The sequence below is a fragment of the Sebastes fasciatus genome, chromosome 2 (genome assembly GCF_043250625.1).
Source record: "Sebastes fasciatus isolate fSebFas1 chromosome 2, fSebFas1.pri, whole genome shotgun sequence".
NCBI classification, from domain to species: Eukaryota; Metazoa; Chordata; class Actinopteri; order Perciformes; family Sebastidae; genus Sebastes; species Sebastes fasciatus.
The window spans coordinates 5,236,066-5,255,076 of record NC_133796.1 but is presented as its reverse complement, the minus strand read 5'-3'; the positions used below and the strand labels follow the sequence as shown (position 1 = coordinate 5,255,076).

Genomic DNA, 19,011 nt, shown 5'->3' with positions numbered 1-19,011 from the left:
GTCCATCACACAAACTAACAAATATCAGATTTTTGAACTAAGAACCAATGAATACTTTCATATAAGAATGATCTGGAGTACAACAGTAGAGCATGCCACTATAAAAAGCTTTGAAATATACAGTGATCTATTTCACAGATACACAGAAGAACAGATGTATCACGTTTTTCCATAAAAAGATGGAGCTGTTTTTACCTAGAGAGAGCAGTCCGAGTAGAATAGTTATCCTATATTCTACAACAAAAGTCAAATATACAGAGATAGTTAATTTTGAGTTACAATGTGTAACCCAGTTGTGCACAACACTTCATACATTTATCTATGTATTTCCATTTTGTCTTTTTCTGGTTACATAAAAGAGTAACATATATGGTGATGGATAATGTTTATGACAGTTAATGACTGAATATCCCGTAACACCCCCTCCCGTAATTATCCTGGTAAAAAAAAAAGCAATTCCAAGCTACAACTAGAGTGATCAGTACACTGCAATACCCAACATATATCATAGATGGTAGGAGATTATATATATGGAAGTCTTATCAAATGTATTTGTACACAGTGACAGGTGATCATGAGTGGTACGATAGATAGGTATGCATGGAACAGTGTAAATACTGATTGATGGCTATCTATACTATGTGTGATTATGAAGTACTGGGAAGAACACGAGCCACTCCAACCCACCGTCATCTAAATGTGCCACGACTGTATTATATCATGTCACAAACTGCACAGAGAAGAAATACTGTATTTTTTACTGTAACAGAATTTATAAACTACTGTAATATTGACTTTCTGAGGACATATAACAAGTCACTTTTCAACAATAATTAAAGAGGCAGTAAGTAATCTACTGTGATGTACTTGAGAGTTTGACATACTACTACTGAATACTACTACATTTTGGGAAGGAAAAACTGGCATGGCCATTTTCAAAGGGGGCCCTTGACCTCTGACCTCAAGATATGTGAATGAAAATGGGTTTTATGGGTACCCACGAGTCTCCCCTTTACAGACATGCCCACTTTATGATAATCACATGCAGTTTGGGGCAAAAACCATGCATTGTTTTGAATGTAGTATAGACGTCTTATTTTCACCTATTCTAAAATGGTGTGTTGGAATATTTCTGCATACTGGGGTCCCTAAACAGTCTTGAATTACATAAATTGGGTATTACTGTAAAGCTGAGACTCTTGTGGATCCAATGAGCCCAACTGTATTCATGTGTGATGATGTTAGTCCCCATAGTAACCATTTAATTGTAGTGAGACCATTTCTTTGAAATGTGACCTCACTGTATAAAATGACCTGTGGTGACCTCTAGGATAATCACAGCCTCATGAAACTTTACAGCCACAAACATTTGTATTCTGATTGGGCTATTATAGTCTGAGCCTAGCAGAGAAAAGGCTCCATATAAACACAGCTAATATGATCACAATGCCTAATTGTTGCCGATAGAACACCATAATAATCAAGTCAAGTACTTAATGCCCCTTTAAATATCCTATACGTCACGTTTATTTATCAATATATACTCACAAGCATTCAGAGTCACTGGTGATTAAAAATCTTAATCTGTCTATTTTAGAGAGTTCAAGATGACGAAGGCTTTGATTACCGACGCGGCCCCTTGGCGTTCAGTTTGACAGCTGAAAAAACAGTGTGACATAATGCCCAGTTATACCCTGGCATCCACGTGATACCAGTATATCAGTACGGGTACATCAAACACATACTGGAGATCCAACAGAGGAGTGGAGGTGACGATGGCAGCCAGGAGATGGTGCTGATGAGAAATCATGTTGTAGATTCACCTTTCCAACATCACAGCTACAAAGAATGATTTCCCTTTAATGCGTTCTTCCCTTTAATGTTCTTCTATGAGCAGCTGGTTCTGGGGGGACACAACAATAAAGAAACATTATTAATCAAGTTAATTAAAACAACAAAAACCAACAGAGTGCTGCAGGGATGACGTATTTTTGGAGGCCAACCAGGAAGTTAGCATCACCCTGGTTCCCTCGACAAAAAGACGATGGGATTATTCCTTTTGGTTTTGGATTCGGTAAAATAATCTCCACCATTGAACGGCACTTTTTTGATTTTTGAAGTGTGAATTAGGGCTGTCAAAGTTAACGCGTTAATAACACGTGAACGCAAGTTTGTTTTAACGCAACTTGTGATTTTTATGTTGTAGTGGGCTCAGTTTTCTATAGCTAGAGTGAAGATACTGGTATCATATGAAACTAGAAAAACCTAAAGAACCTAATGTCATACTAGCTTGTCGTGAAGGAGGCTAAATAACGCTCCAAACTTAGGCTAAATTTTGTCGAGGAAAAGCTGGCATGGCCATTTTCAAAGGTGTCCCTTGACTTCTGACCTCCAGATCAGTGAATGTAAATGGGTTCTATGGGTACCCACGAGTCTCCCCTTCACAGACATGCCCACTTTATGATAATCACATGCAGTTTGGGGCAAGTCATAGTCAAGTCAGCACACTGACACACTGACAGCTGTTGTTGCCTGTTGGGCTGCAGTTTGCCATGTTATGATTGGAGCATATTGTTTTATGCTAAATGCAGTACCTGTGAGGGTTTCTGGACCATATCTGTCACTGTTTTGTGTTGTTAATTGATTTCCAATAATAAATATATACACACATTTGCATAAAGCAGCATATTTGCACACTTCCATGTTGATAAGAGTATTAAATACTTGACAAATCTCCCTTTAAGGTTCATTTTAAACAGATAAAAAATGAGCGATTCATTTTCGATTAATCATGATTAACTATGGACAATCGTGCGATTGTCCTTGCGGAAGGACGTGAGGTCACAGTGATCTTGACCTTTGACCGCCAAAGTCCAACCAGCTCATCCTGGAGTCCAAGTGGACATTTGTGCCAAATTTGAAGAAATTCAGTCCAGGCCTTCCTGAGATATCCCGTTCACGAGAAAGGGTCGGACGGATGGACGGACAACCCAAAAAACAGCGCAGAGGCATAAAAAGATGCAGAACATCAAAATCCCTTCAGGTCAGAAAACTGTGAGATTTGAAGCAAAGCGATTATGGAACATTAACCTTTAAACTGCGGCCTGTTCCTCCCCACCTAATGAACGATTGGAGTGCTAAATATGTCGGCGTATATGAATCCCACCTTACTGCCGGTGGTATTTTGGATGATGTCGTTGTCGGCGTCTCCTCCCTCTGAGCCGCTCTTCTGGTCGTCATCTTTCCCGTCCTTTTCCAGGCCATCCTCTCCAGACGAGATCCTCGACAGCTTGGAGGATTTCTGCTACAGACACACAGATCAGGATACGGGAACACTTGCTGAGTGTCAGAATTTTCTAAAAATGTGAGTAGCAGCACGTCATGCTTTGCAGGGGATAGACCAACACAGTTAGATTAGGACAATAAGCATTTAGACTGTAAAGGACGCTTAGATGACTCCTCTGCACACAGTGCCCCTGTGAACACATCTATAAGGAGTCTCTGTGTAGTGTAATGAGCCCCTATTAACTGTTACACCGCCGAACGACATGCTGGGCTCTCCGTCGCTTGCTATAATATACAAAGTGCTGCAGGAATGAGTCCAAAAACCCGGAAATGACTTAGCATTTTAGCATTTCTGGTTCCTTCGTCAGGAAGTCAGTGGGTTTTTAGTTAGATGCCTGAAATAAGGTCTGTGGTTAACACAAGCTGTGTCTTTGAAAAGGTGGTTGCTAACAAGAAGCTAAATGAGACTACTAGCCGACTCGTCCTCCTTTACAGCCTCGTTGTGTATACTCACGCCCATGCCACCGTGGTGTAGTTCGTTTATAGTCTAGTTAACCACGATTAATCGCAAATTAATCGCACATATTTACCTGTTCAAAATGTACCTTAAAGGGAGATTTGTCAAGTATTTAATACTCTTATCAACATGGGAGTGGATACATCTGCTGCTTTATGCAAATGTATGTGTATATGTATTATTGTAAAACAATTAACAACACAAAACAATGACAGATATTGTCCAGAAACCCTCACAGGTACTGCATTTAGCACACAAAATATGCTGCAATCAGAACATGGCAAACTGCAGCCCAACAGGCAACAACAGCTGTCAGTGTGTCAGTGTGCTGACTTGACTATGACTTGCCCCAAACTGCATGTGATTATCATAAAGTGGGCATGTCTGTAAAGGGGAGACTCGTGGGTACCCATAGAACCCATTTACATTCACATATCTGGAGGTCAGAGGTCAACGGACCCCTTTGGAAATGGCCATGACAGTTTTTCCTCGCCAAAATTTGGCGTAAGTTTGGAGCGTTATTTAGCCTCCTTCGTGACAAGCTAGTATGACATGAGGGTTTTTAGTCTCATATGATGCAATTATCGTCACTATAAATTTTTCTCTCAGGCCAATTGCTCTGAAGTGGTGTTAAGATTTTGTCTTCACACAAAATTCCGATTCAAATATATATTTCTTGACATTAATTCATTATTAATTATATTTCATCTGTAAAGTCTGCTGTCATTTTTTGTATGTGAAGATACCTAAAATGTATATGGTCACCATCTACATGGTAACAAATGCAAAAATGCATCAATAGTAGCAGTGGCACAACCTATCCCATCCCAATGCTAAATGCTTTAAGAGCTCCATTTTAAATAATTTTCCCTTTGGTCAGTGTGTGTGTGTGTGTGTGTGTGTGTGTGTGTGTGTGTGTGTGAGAGGTTGCCGTTGAAAACAACCAAATGATTGTTCCCACCTCTCACCACCCCATAAATACAGAGATCACATTTAATCTTTTCTCAGCTGTACCTCTTGTACACACACATCAGCGTACCTCTCCACAACAGCGCCACATTCCTTCGGATGCACCACATGTGCTGTGCGTAATGGAGCCCAGTTGCTAGGCAACAGTGGTTGCTAAGCGAGGGGCAGGATGCATGTGTCTTTTTCAACCTGCTTCCATTTACAGCAGCAATGGCTTACGCACTAATACAGTAACACAGTGTGGCAGTGCTCTGCAGCACTCCATCCCTTCAAACCTCAGAGCTTTTTTTTTTTTTCAAAATAAAGGCAAGGTCAAACAGAAGAGAACGCCGTAATGATGAATACGGTAAAATCATCGGGAACAGAGGCTGTTAAAGAGCATGTTGGAATGAAAATGTCATACAGTGAAGCTATAGTCTAAATTTCAGCAGAAAAAAAAACACTGAAGGAATCAGCCAGGTTGCTGTTTTCAACAAATCCTTAACTGGAACAGTAAATATTGTGTCCATGAACAGCTGAGTATCCCAATACACTGAAGAACTGCTCATAGGTTTTATACGTCCCTCTAAAAATATGCATCAGATACACAGTATGTTGCTCAAACAGGAGGAAATAGAGCATTTGCTGGAGACCATATTCAGTGGCAGATTAATCCACATTTGCTGCAAAATAAACTACAGTGTGTGTGTTCATGGTAATGATGGAACATGTCACCCAGTGCAATGGTGAGGGCAGGTTTTTAATCATGCATTCATGCATGTGTGGTCATTTGGAACAGACATGAACACATTTACCTTTAGAGGTGTAGTGTATGAACTGGTTTGTTTGAAGTATACTGAGTGAGCCCTTTAGAGAGTCCAGTATCAACCTGTTTGTACATGATCCTTTCCCAACCTTTACTCCAAAGCACTGTTCATGCTAAGTATCCAATAAGAAACGTGACATGAAAGATTGCTTCTAAATTCATAAAATCTAGCCTCTGAACTGATCATATAATTTCTAGACTGGCTGCACATCACCTTCAGTGCTCCTATTAGACCTGAGTTGTCATCTGCCCCCCCCCTCCTGAGTCAGTGTGTTCACCAGCTGAAGTGAGGTACCTTAGCGGTGGCCGTCTTTTTCCGTTTGGATGCGGTCTTGTCTGCCTTCAGCTTTTCCTTGTCATCTTCCTCCTCAACGGAGTCGCCCTCCTCACCCTCGCTGCTGCCGTCAGCAGCGTTTACTCCCTCTTCTGTTTCTGATGAACTCTGTTGCTGGATGGCCTGTGTACGAAAGATGTACACCTTTTTTTTTTGCAAAACTAACCACAGAAACTGATACTTCAAATTTAGAAATGTGAGACTGAGAGTTTATCCACCTTATTCTCGGGGGTGTTACTGTAGTAACCATTATGGGGCTAACTTCCGGTGAGGTAGCGTTAGTGGCAGTAATCTAGTTAGTCCCATACGCTAACCATAGCAACAGTAATTCACCTTCAATTTAGCAAATCCTGCTTTATTTTTGAACAGATATTTAACTAACGTTAAATTTTGCATTTTCTAAAATGTCCTTGCGGCGCTCTGGTACTTGTTGCGCTGTTCGCAGCTGTACTAACAACCAGACAAAGCTAAATATGTGGCTTCAACAACAGTGTGTTGAACATGCACCCAAAACAAAAAGGGATTGTTTCCATCGCCGACCTACAGACGAGGAATCCAGAAGAATGTGGCTGAGAAACCTAAACTTGAAGAGACCATCATAAACCCTTTAACGTTACGTGTACTCATTTCATTTAGTGGACAAAAAGCCAACGGAGGAAAACCCGTATCCTACTTTGTGGTTAGGCTAAGAAAGAGCAGTGGAGAAGAGACGTCGGGTCCTTAAAAAGGACAGACAGCAGCGCCAGGAGATCATCAGGTATGATTTCATGTGTAGGGAGGACACATCGTTGTAGCGTTGGTTTAATGACAGCCAATTACTTTCACTATTTTCTGTAAAGTTTAAAATGTAAGGCAGATTATGGTACGGACTGCAGGGCAGCGTTAGACTAAAAATAGTTTAAGTACGGTTATCTGTGTGTAGAAAAAAACAAAACCTTTTCAGATTGTTCATCGCTTCACCGTCTGTAGAGTCAATAACGTAGTTAAATATGCTAGTGTAGGTTATCTGAGGCCACTTCTTCAGGCCGTCCTCCCATCCCTCCGTAGTAGAAGGCAGAGCTGTGATCACATTATCCTGTTTGAGGTGTAATAGGTGGTGTTCACACATGTTTTACTAGACTTTTTTAATACAATCGCTAGGAATAAGGTGGATACAAATGTATCTTTCTTACAGCAAACACTAAAAGCCCTTTCAGTTGCGTCTTCCACTTTTGGTGAGGCAACAATGTGGCTTTGTTGAGTATCAAGTCTGTCTGGCATCTCTCCTGTTGTCTCCCTCATGTCTCCTCTCTGGACCACAGATACAAAAGACTGCCGACTGACCTGATAGCCTGTGAACTTGACTCCGGGGTTGTTCTCGATCTCCCACAGGCCCTCGTTGAACCCTTTCCTCTTGTTGGACTTGCCAAATTTGTCTTTGTACTCCTTGTAGGGTAGAAGATCCTTTGGGCCCAAGAATGCACTAAAGAAGGGAGAGAGACACTTACTAATACTACTACTACTATTACTATTACCACTACTACTACTACTATTACTACTACTATTACTATTACTATTACCACTACTACTACTACTACTACTACTATTACTATTACCACTACTACTACTACTACTACTATTACTATTACCACTACTACTACTACTACTACTACTACTATTACTATTACCACTACTACTACTACCACTACTACTACTACTATTACTACTACTATTACTATTACCACTACTACTACTACTACTACTATTACTATTACCACTACTACTACTACTACTACTACTATTACTATTACCACTACTACTACTACTATTACTACTACTATTACTATTACTATTACCACTACTACTACTACTACTACTACTATTACTATTACCACTACTACTACTACTACTACTATTACTATTACCACTACTACTACTACTACTACTACTACTACTATTACTATTACCACTACTACTACTACTACTACCACTACTACTACTACTATTACTACTACTATTACTATTACCACTACTACTACTACTACTACTATTACTATTACCACTACTACTACTACTACTACTACTACTACTATTACTATTACCACTACTACTACTACTACTACTACTATTACTATTACTACTACTACTACTACTATTACTATTACTATTACTACTATTACCACTACTACTACTACTACTACTACTACTACTACTACTACTATACTTCTACTACTACTATTACTATTACCACTACTACTACTACTACTACTACTACTACTATTACTATTACCACTACTACTACTACTACCACTACTACTACTACTACTAATACTACTACTACTTCTACTACTACTACTACTACTACTACTAATACTACTACTACTATTACTATTACCACTACTACTACTACTATTACTACTACTATTACTATTACCACTACTACTACTACTACTACTATTACTTCTACTACTACTATTACTATTACCACTACTACTACTACTACTACTACTACTACTATTACTATTACCACTACTACTACTACTACTACTACTACTATTACTATTACCACTACTACTACTACTACTACCACTACTACTACTACTACTACTAATACTACTACTACTTCTACTACTACTACTACTACTACTAATACTACTACTACTATTACTATTACCACTACTACTACTACTACTACTACTATTACTTCTACTACTACTATTACTATTACCACTACTACTACTACTACTACTACTACTATTACTATTACCACTACTACTACTACTACTACTACTACTACTACTATTACTATTACCACTACTACTACTACTACTACCACTACTACTACTACTATTACTACTACTATTACTATTACCACTACTACTACTACTATTACTATTACCACTACTACTACTACTACTACTACTACTACTATTACTATTACCACTACTACTACTACTACTACTACTATTACTATTACTACTACTACTACTACTATTACTATTACTATTACTACTATTACCACTACTACTACTACTACTACTACTACTACTACTACTACTACTACTATTACTTCTACTACTACTATTACTATTACCACTACTACTACTACTACTACTACTACTACTATTACTATTACCACTACTACTACTACTACCACTACTACTACTACTACTAATACTACTACTACTTCTACTACTACTACTACTACTACTAATACTACTACTACTATTACTATTACCACTACTACTACTACTACTATTACTATTACCACTACTACTACTACTACTACTATTACTTCTACTACTACTATTACTATTACCACTACTACTACTACTACTACTACTATTACTATTACCACTACTACTACTACTACTACTACTACTATTACTATTACCACTACTACTACCACTACTACTACTACTACTAATACTACTACTACTTCTACTACTACTACTACTACTACTACTAATACTACTACTACTATTACTATTACCACTACTACTATTACTACTACTATTACTATTACCACTACTACTACTACTACTACTACTATTACTATTACCACTACTACTACTACTACTACTATTACTATTACCACTACTACTACTACTACTACTACTACTACTATTACTATTACCACTACTACTACTACTACTACTATTACTATTACCACTACTACTACTACTACTACTACTACTACTATTACTATTACTACTACTACTACTACTATTACTATTACTATTACTACTATTACCACTACTACTACTACTACTACTACTACTACTACTACTACTACTACTACTATTACTTCTACTACTACTATTACTATTACTACTACTTCTATTACTACTACTACTACTACTACTATTAATACTACTACTACTACTACTAATACTACTACTACTACTACTAGTACTAAAACAGTCTGGAAAAACAAATGATGTCTAACAGAGAACTCTCAGCTCTATAGTTAATTTTTTATTACAAACAAAACATTGTAACTTGCACACTTTGCTAATGTATATAGTATGTTATTGCACACTTGCTAATGTATATAGTATTTTGCACACTTGCTAATGTATATAGTATATTGCACACTTGCTAATGTATATAGTATCTCGCACACTTTGCTAATGTATATAGTATCTTGCACACTTGCTAATGTATACAGCATGTTATTGCATACTTGCTAATGTATATAGTATCTTGCACACTTGCTAAAGTATATAGTATCTTGCACACTTGCTAATGTATATAGTATCTTGCACACTTGCTAATGTATATAGTATCTTGCACACTTGCTCATGTATATAGTGGGTTATTCTATGTTTACAATTTCGATTTTTTTTATGCTAGTTGTAGTAGTCAGGTTAATTTTTAGTGTATTCCAATATTCTTTATATTTTGTATTCTATGGATATATTTCTTTAGTGTTGACATGTACATTTGATGTTCTGTTCCTGTGCATTGCTTGGATAACCTGCTGCTGTAACACAATCATTTCCCAATTTGGGATCAATAAAGTACATCTATCTATCTATCTATCTATCTATCTATCTATCTATCTATCTATCTATCTATCTATCTAGAAGTAAAACCATAGCTGACCCCATTTATTTTAAAAAGTGTTTGCTTATACAAACAAGGTTATACAACTCTTATTTCCAAGGTCAAGAATTTCACTTTCACTTTCACTCTTAACATGGTGATATAGCCTAAACTAAGGTATTGACAAAAGTATTCCCTTGGGAGGGATATCAAAATGTTTATATTAAAATACGGAGTCCTATTTATACACAAGAAACTTCATGTAGCAGCAATGTCTAAAATACGGTGCCTACGTTTCATGGGTCCCAAAGAAGAAGATGGGGTACTTGTTGGCGGGCGGTTTGACAGCTCCTTCTGGAAGCTCATCAATCTGAAGGACAGGGAGAGAGAAACTGTTACTCAATATGTATTATATTTTTCTGTAGATGACCAGTGATCTGTTAAAGCAGCAGTAGGCATTAATGGAGCAAATATGATTAAAAAAAAGTTGCTTTTATAAAACGGTCACTATATCCTGACAGTAGTTGATGAGACAAGTAATCTGAAAAATATCATGTGTCTGTGTGTTCTCCGGTGCTCCTAACGGCATCTGCAGGATTTCACAGACCGGAGGAAATCAACTAATCAGAGCTGATCTGGAGTCTGCCATCTCTGAGCAGCTGTCAATGACTCGCAAACGCTGATCAAACGTTCAAACTAGGCAGCGATGATCAAATATGAATCAATATTCTGTTACAGTAATGCATATTTCTCACATAAAATGTTTTCAGAATCATCTTGTATGTACTGTTTAGCTATAAAATGAGAAAGTTTGTGACCCGGCAGCCATGTTGAGATCAAGTTGAGGAAATACCAAGCTCTGCCCACCAGCCGGAGCACAGCCAATAGGAAGACTCTCTCTCTCTCTGAAATGACCTGTGATTGGTCAAAGTCTCCCGTCACAGGCTAGATTTTCTAAGGCCTGAAAACAGAGCCATGAGGAGGAGCAGAAGTCTAGCTTTCTCTCAGAACACTTGAATTACAATATGCTGAAAGGTTATTATAGAATTTTGGCCCAATGATGCCAAAAATATATACTGCCTACTGCAGCTTTAATGTCTACCATATAACCTTAAATATATGTGAACACTTCATTTTACAGGTCCGCAAATTTCATGGTAATTAGGTGATAATTAGCAAGTAACCTATTTGAAATTTCTTTGGAATTACTGCCAAATTACCCCAATATTTACCTCAATATTTATCCACCTGTAAAATGAAGTGTTATATATATATACACAGACATGGGCTTATTTGTCTTGTCATACATATACAATAAAGTATATGTACTATATATACAATAGTAAAGAGATGCTCCAAGTAATTTGTTGTTAGAGGTTACAAATGGAAGCTGACAGTAACTCCTAACCAACATGACAGCCCATGTGCGCCATTGAATTTGAGGCCATACTCTGTCTGCTATTATGTGGCTATAGTGTATAATAATAATAATAATAATAATAATAACACATGACATTATATATTGTAAATGAGAGGAGTGTATTGATAGTAGTGTTGAATCAGAGACGCTGCGGGTTACCTGAGGTCAACTACTGGCTCATTTATTCCCTGTGTGACAGCTGAATGCAAACATTACAATGAAAAAGCACATGTTGGAGTAATTAGTGGATGAAATCATTAACATGCAAAAAACAAATGCGTTACAACCTTATAAGATAAGATAAGATAAGATGAACCATTATCAATCCCCAGAGGGGAATTCAGGTGTCAAAGCAGCAACATCAGCAAACAGAGTGAAACACAGGAGAGGTAAAGGTATACAAAAATTCTAAAAAAAATACAATAATAGAGATATAAAAGATACAGAGTGAATGGGTGAACATAGTGTGTGCAGTCCGTCAATAAATAAATGTAGTATGTACAATAAATAAATATAATATGTGCATATGTGCAGTCTATAAAGTGGTATATAGGATGTATAGTGTAAAGTAAGTGTAAAGTGCGCCAGTGGTTAGAGTCCAAGATGGTTGCAGGTAGTGCATGTTTAAAGGTATGTTTAAAGGTAGATAGTGTATGTTTAAAGGTAGATAGTGCATGTTTAAAGGTATGTTTAAAGGTAGATGGTGTATGTTTAAAGGTAGACAAACATGCACTATCTACCTTTAAACATGCACGATCTACCTAACATGCATACCTTTACGTATGCATTATCTACCTTTAAACATGCACTATCTACCTTTAAACATGCACGATCTACCTAACATGCATACCTTTACGTATGCATTATCTACCTTTAAACATGCACTATCTACCTTTAAACATGCACTATCTACCTTTAAACATACCTTTAAACATGCACTATCTACCTTTAAACATGCCTTTAAACATGCACTATCTACATTTAAACATGCACTATCTACCTTTAGTGCATGTTTAAAGCAAGAGCTGCATGGAGCAGGAAAAACGTGTTGAGAAAATGGAGCCCCAAATCAAATGTTATCATCATTTTTGAAAATGTTGCGTTGAACAAAATGTTTTTTTTAATGGACGTCTCAGGTCTCCAGTGAGAGAATTACGCAGAGCAGACTGTGTCTGTGGAGATGATGGAGAGATGAGCTCCAGTCAGCCAGCCGAGCTGTGCAGCATCCTCTCCTGTGTTTACCCAGAGAAGAGCACCGATCAGCGGCTGTGTTGTGTGAAGCCACCCCGCCTCCCTGCGCTCCCAGCCCGGCCGCATCCCAGACTCACCCTCGCCGGCCAGTGCGGGTATCCCTTCATCTTAGCGAAAACCAGATCTCCTGCCTTGTACTCCCGCGGCCGTGGTCGAGCCATGTCTCTGGATATAAACACAAACACGGATGTGACTTTATAATCCTTCTTCTGCAGATCTCCCCGGGGCCCTCAACGCAGGGCGAAATTATCGACCATCAATGTTTTTATATCAAGACTGCAGTTTTACACGGAAATAAATAATTAAAAATAGACGCGTAAAACCTGGGCCTGGGAGAGGGTTATCCTCTTACGCACGACTCTGAGAGTAACTGTGACCGAGAATGGCCTCAGCACTAAGTTGGTACCTGGAAGAAGACAACGCACAGAGTGTCAGAAGAGGACACGGCAAACTTCCGGTCATCGAAATAAAAGCAATGACGCACTTATATGTTGTTAAATATTTGTTTTTGCTCTTATTCTCTTAAAAATACAGTTTCGTGAACGTGTTTTAATCCAAGAATGAATGAAAAGATGAACAAGTGCTGCGTCTACAACATATGAGCATACAATTAAAAACACATGGTGAAAGTTGCCAATATATGTGTATCTATCTATATATATATATATATATATATATATATATAATATATATAATATATATAAATAAATATATATTGAATAGATTTATTTATATATTTTGTATAGATAAATAAATGTACACACATATATATTAATAATAATGAATATTAATAATAATAATAATAATAATAGTGATGATGATGACGTTATGATAATAATACCAATAACAACAATACTAACAATAATAAGTGAAAACCATATACATATATATGCATATATATATATATATATATATATACATTTATTTAATTTTTTTAAATATATTTTTTATTTTAAGTAAATAAATACAAATAAATATGTATTTATATATTTAATATATAAATAAATACATATTCAATATATTTATGTATATTCTTTGTATGAATAATACATATACATATATATTAATAATAATAATAATTATTATTATTATTATTAATAATAATAATAATAGTGATGATGACGTTATGATAATAATACCAATAACAACAATACTAACAATAATAAGTGGAACCCCCCCAATATATATATATATAATGTATATATATAACATTTTAAATAAATAAATATTTATTTATATATTGAATATATAAATATATATTTATTTATTTTATACATTTGGTTTTCAGTTATTATTGTTGTTATTATCATAACGTCATCATCACTATTATTATTATTATTAATATTCATTATTATTAATATATATGTGTGTATATCTATTTATTTATTTTACTCATTCATTTATTTATTTATTTTTTATCTTCTTCCCCCTATCCTCTACAAATAAAAAGAAAGATATCTGTATGTGTATTTATAGATATGTGTGCATATGTACAGTATATGTGTATTTAAGTGTAGCTATATGTCATATTTTACCACCTAGCCTCATTCAAAGCCACTCACACAGCCATTATCCCTGCTTGTGTCCCCTTTGTTTTTGTTTTTGTTCTTTGTTTTTCTCTGTATAATATATATATATATATTTTTATATGTCCCTGCACTTGTCTTCACCTGTTTTGTAATCACTTTATCACACGATTTTAAAAAAGTGATACAACACATATGACAATGGTCAAATAACCCATCTTTCAGCGACTGCACAGACCAATCAGACACATGTAACTGCAGCTCAAACGTCTCCATGTTATTGGGCATCCCACTGCTTAATGACAGTTAGCGGCCACTTGGTGGAAGCATCTCCCAACAGTGATGTTAACAAGCTGAGCTTTGCCACACACAAGTTGTAGTTGATACAGACTTACTTCATCTACTTTATTATTAATATTAGAAATAAATTTAAGAAGATAAAATACAACAACTTCAGGAGGTCTGACACAAAAGATGAGAGATAAAAGATCTGTAGCTCCACTCTAGCCCTAAAACTGAACCTACTAGACTCTGAAAGACAGTAAAGTCAGTCGGGGTCGCCCGCGATTTGTTTGGCAAGGGGGCCACACCCAAGCAAACTTGACCTACTTTACAGCAGTCCAGGCCTGAGGACATCTACATACCAATATTGATATGATGAAGCTTTGTGTTTTCTATTGATGTCATGGCATTAGGACCGGTGGATCAGTGGCTATATCTATCCTACTGCTGAATACAAACAGAAAAGAAACAAGAACCATGAACATATTTGCTGATGCTGAACGTTTATTGCAGTAAATGCAAAAGTTTGCATCGGTTACAGTTTGAAGCAGATGGGTCCAACTGGAGCTCTTCATGTTTACTCTGAACTACGAGACTCTCACTGCACACACATAGGCCTTCTTCTGCCAACATTTCTCATCGTTCCAGAGTCCCCATTCTGGAAAACACAAAACAGGAAAGACTTGATTCAGTGTCATTGATTTCCGGGTTAATGGTAATGATGCCTCTCAGGTGAAATGATCATGTTTTCTGTACACAGTGCCAACTTGCTATGAATTGTTCGTCTACACTCACTGCTTTGTACTATAACACTATGCTACTCTAGAGCTTGTATCATCCCTTTTAAAATGCTCTACAGCTCTGTTTTTATAGTCTGTGACAGATTGAGAAGCACATCCTGTGTACACCTCTTTGATACTTCAGCTTTGGTAGATACTGTTGGAGAAGCACCTAATTACCAGGAAATTTGCGGACCAGTAAAATGAAGTGTTACCTCATCCTCCAGGAATCATGAAAGTGTTCATCCTGTCTTCTCTTGTCTGCGGTACAAACGTCTACATTCATGTCTAGTAAATTATAAACTCTCCTTTTGAGCCTTTTACTTACCCCAGTAGTTCATCTCTACACACATCTCTTCCCCATGAAGGTTGTCCGGCTGCCAACCAGCCCAGTGAGAATAATCGGACTTAGTACCATCCGTCCAGACCATAATATCATAAGCATCATAATCATCCTGAAAAGAAAAACAAAGGATTACCTGAGGGTAGTTTGCTGACATTCGTAAAGTTTATGTTGTTCATCCAACCATCCATTTATCATCAGATGAACTATCCACTCAGTCAGATGGTTTATGATAGGCCCAGTTTATGCCTCTCATGTCTTTGCATTCAAGTAGGCTGCTTCCTGCCTTCTTGGATACTTGGTGATTTAATTGTAAATACATTAGATGCACAAACTGAACAGAAACATACCACGATCACCCATTTCCTTTGGAGTCCGATCCAGTAATGAGCTTTTCCGGGCTGGACCTTTAACATGGCACATTCCACTTGACACAGCTCCACCACACTGTGGATTGACACCAGATGACCCACGGAGTTTCCACTTGTGTGCTGGTTACAGGCTTTCTGAAATCAACAGAAATAAAGAGAATTAGTCCTGACTGACACTTCACCATGGGTGCATCCCAATTCCCTAATTTGATATTTCCTTGCTCGACCCGGAAGTTGATCCGGCCCGCCATCACGAAGGCCATTGCCATTTCTTTACCTCTGCTCTGAACAGCGAGAATACACAAGAGCACCCTTAAAAAAATGTTCAATGTCAAATGGAGAAGAGCAAATGCAAAAGGGAGGGAGGAAAATGAAACAAAAGATTACTTTAAATCTTGATGATTCATTTTCTCTTTCAAATTTTCTTTTTTGTCTTAAAGGAAAATTTCGCCACAGACATCCCTACTGTCCATTTTCCTTTTAATTTTAATTCTGTTAAATGACCCTCCGTAGCTGTGCCTCCGTCATCAGAATATACTTCAGATTACACGTGAGAGTAAAGGACGTCTTGTTTCCTCTTTCCTCGCATCTTTTGCTGTACTTGTGAGAGGCAAGTGACAGTCTGAACAGGATGAGGTCACATCTACTGTCTGTGGTCTGGTGTGTGTGTGTTTGTTTTTATCACCTCTGCATCATCAAAGCTCAAATGAGCGTTATCGTGGAACGCCTTCACACAGCGGTCATCCATCTGGAACCAGTTGTCACCACCAATGTCTTTGTTGCACGGTGTTTTATATTTGGTCTTGCACATTTCATTAGGAGTCCCTGTATCACAGAAAAAAGAAGTGCTTTCAGTTTTGTGTTCATGTTTTCTGTGTAGAACATTATTTTTGTTTGGCTCTTACAGTATGCAGTGGCCGACATGGACATCAGCACCACCAGAAGAAGGATGGCAGTTACCACAACAGGACACATGGCTCAGGGCTCACTGACTCTCACAGCACTCTACAACTGGAATATCACCTGCTGACACAGGGACCAATCAGATATAGCTTTTAATTCTTTGACTCAGAGTTTTAAAGAATAACTATACGCTCAAATTCTGCCAGTTCTTACACAATATGTGTATTGTTGAAAAAAAAAATAAAAGCTGCAATACAGAGAGATTAATGCACAGTTAAGATGTCGCACACTTAATGTACATCAGAATATGATCTCAGATTTGGCTAATCTTGCTTCATTTATCAAATAACAATGTTGGTGTTCAAAGTGCAGTTTGTTTTTAGCTTTTATGCCTGATGATGAAGTGTTGAGACCTTTAAACTGAAATCTAAAACCTCTAAAGATCCTTTCTGTCGCCCTGAAACACAAAGAGAACTCACCTCAGGTGTTTTGTTCTTGTTCTCCGGTCCTCGTCCGTCTGGATGTCAGGTCTGATCTTTGCAACAGTTAAATAATCAGAGCTCATGACTGAATTTATCCTACATTATATTTACATTTTAATGATCAAACAGTAGCTTCACCCCCAGGTCTGAACAGAACTCCACCCTCTGCATCATTTTGAAAACACGGATGTGGGCAGGAGTTGCTCCGTAACATCTCCTGGCTTCTGATTAGATGGCGTCAACTTTTTTTTTTCTTCATATAGACAGAATTTTAACCAGTAGATTGTGTGTTAACACCAGCATTGATGTGTTTCATCAAAGAACATCATTTAGTTTACAGTCCAACAAACACAAGGCTTTCATCCAGGAGACCTCTGTTTGTGTCCCGTGTTCACAACGTCAAATCACATTTTCACTTTACAAACCTAGTAGTTTTAAGCCCAACCATGTTGTTTTATTCCTAAACCTGAGAGGTTTTGTAGCCTAAACCTAAGCAAGTGTTTTTTCTTTAATTCACAACATTAAGAACGTTTTTACTGCGACCGAAAAGCGACGCCGAGGGGTCTGACAAAGCGTCAGTATGCTCTATGGTGAGGTGGGGACCTCTGCTGGAAAGGACCACAAAGGTGATTTCCACATATAATTAATTAGGCTTTTAATTCACGCTGCACAACGAAATAGTACATCACAAAAAATAATTAAAAAAATACAATACATTATCTTATTCGGAATTTGCCGTTGCCCACGCCTGGAGAAATAACAAAAAGGATTGTGTACCTTTGTGTCTTTTGAGAGCTAGCTCATAGAGCTTAATAGCTATGAAATAATCTTATTCAAATAAGCTACAGTAGCCCTCTATCATCCTTTCTATGTATCTGGCCCGAAGTTGTCTGAATCTGAATCTGAATCTGGACTCCTGTCTGGATGAAATAGGCTACTGGTCCTATGGTACACTCTACTGGGTGAAAACAGAAGTACAACTACTCGGCTGCAGCCATTCTAGAGGAGTGCAAGGGATCAGGTGGAAGTGTCAGGTGTGTTGAAAGGAGTAGCCACATAGTGCTTCTCACCTGCCGACATAAAGAAACAGCCCATGTGAGGGTGTGAGAGAGAAGAGGGTCAATTACATGAGAGTTCTGTATAACATCTGTAGAGACCCTCACTGTAATTTATCACACACTTTTTGGATAAAAGATATTCGTGTGTTAATGAAAAGA

The 19,011-nt window shown here is 37.5% G+C and overlaps 2 protein-coding genes and 1 long non-coding RNA gene across 5 annotated transcripts in view; all 3 read right to left on the bottom strand.

The window, feature by feature from the left end:
• Positions 1–121: 121 nt before the first annotated feature.
• Positions 122–19,011, bottom strand: part of LOC141783034 (uncharacterized) — a 589,922-nt gene continuing 571,032 nt past the window's right edge. Inside the window, exon 2 of the long non-coding RNA XR_012597198.1 lies at positions 122–1,314. This is a non-coding gene — a long non-coding RNA (uncharacterized LOC141783034). The remainder of the gene's footprint in view (positions 1,315–19,011) is intronic.
• Positions 645–13,481, bottom strand: hdgfl3 (HDGF like 3). Of its 3 annotated transcripts, none has more exons than XM_074659851.1 (6): positions 13,186–13,481; positions 10,731–10,807; positions 7,234–7,372; positions 5,872–6,033; positions 3,167–3,304; positions 645–1,903 (listed from the first exon to the last, which is right to left on the bottom strand). In XM_074659851.1, exons 1-6 carry the CDS (start codon positions 13,267–13,269, stop codon positions 1,877–1,879), a joined length of 627 nt encoding a protein of 208 aa, XP_074515952.1. In that variant the 5' UTR covers positions 13,270–13,481; the 3' UTR covers positions 645–1,876. The 3 variants fall into 3 exon arrangements, with proteins under 3 accessions (XP_074515952.1, XP_074515962.1, XP_074515971.1); XM_074659861.1 differs by having other exon boundaries at positions 3,167–3,301; positions 13,186–13,479; XM_074659870.1 differs by lacking the exon at positions 13,186–13,481 and adding an exon at positions 13,100–13,185.
• Positions 15,412–17,825, bottom strand: LOC141761908 (C-type lectin LmsL-like). Its single transcript, XM_074625596.1, has 6 exons — positions 17,792–17,825; positions 17,315–17,432; positions 17,095–17,234; positions 16,389–16,544; positions 16,024–16,150; positions 15,412–15,574 (listed from the first exon to the last, which is right to left on the bottom strand). The coding sequence occupies exons 2-6, from the start codon at positions 17,382–17,384 to the stop codon at positions 15,504–15,506; spliced, it is 564 nt and encodes a 187-aa protein (XP_074481697.1). The 5' UTR covers positions 17,385–17,432; positions 17,792–17,825; the 3' UTR covers positions 15,412–15,503.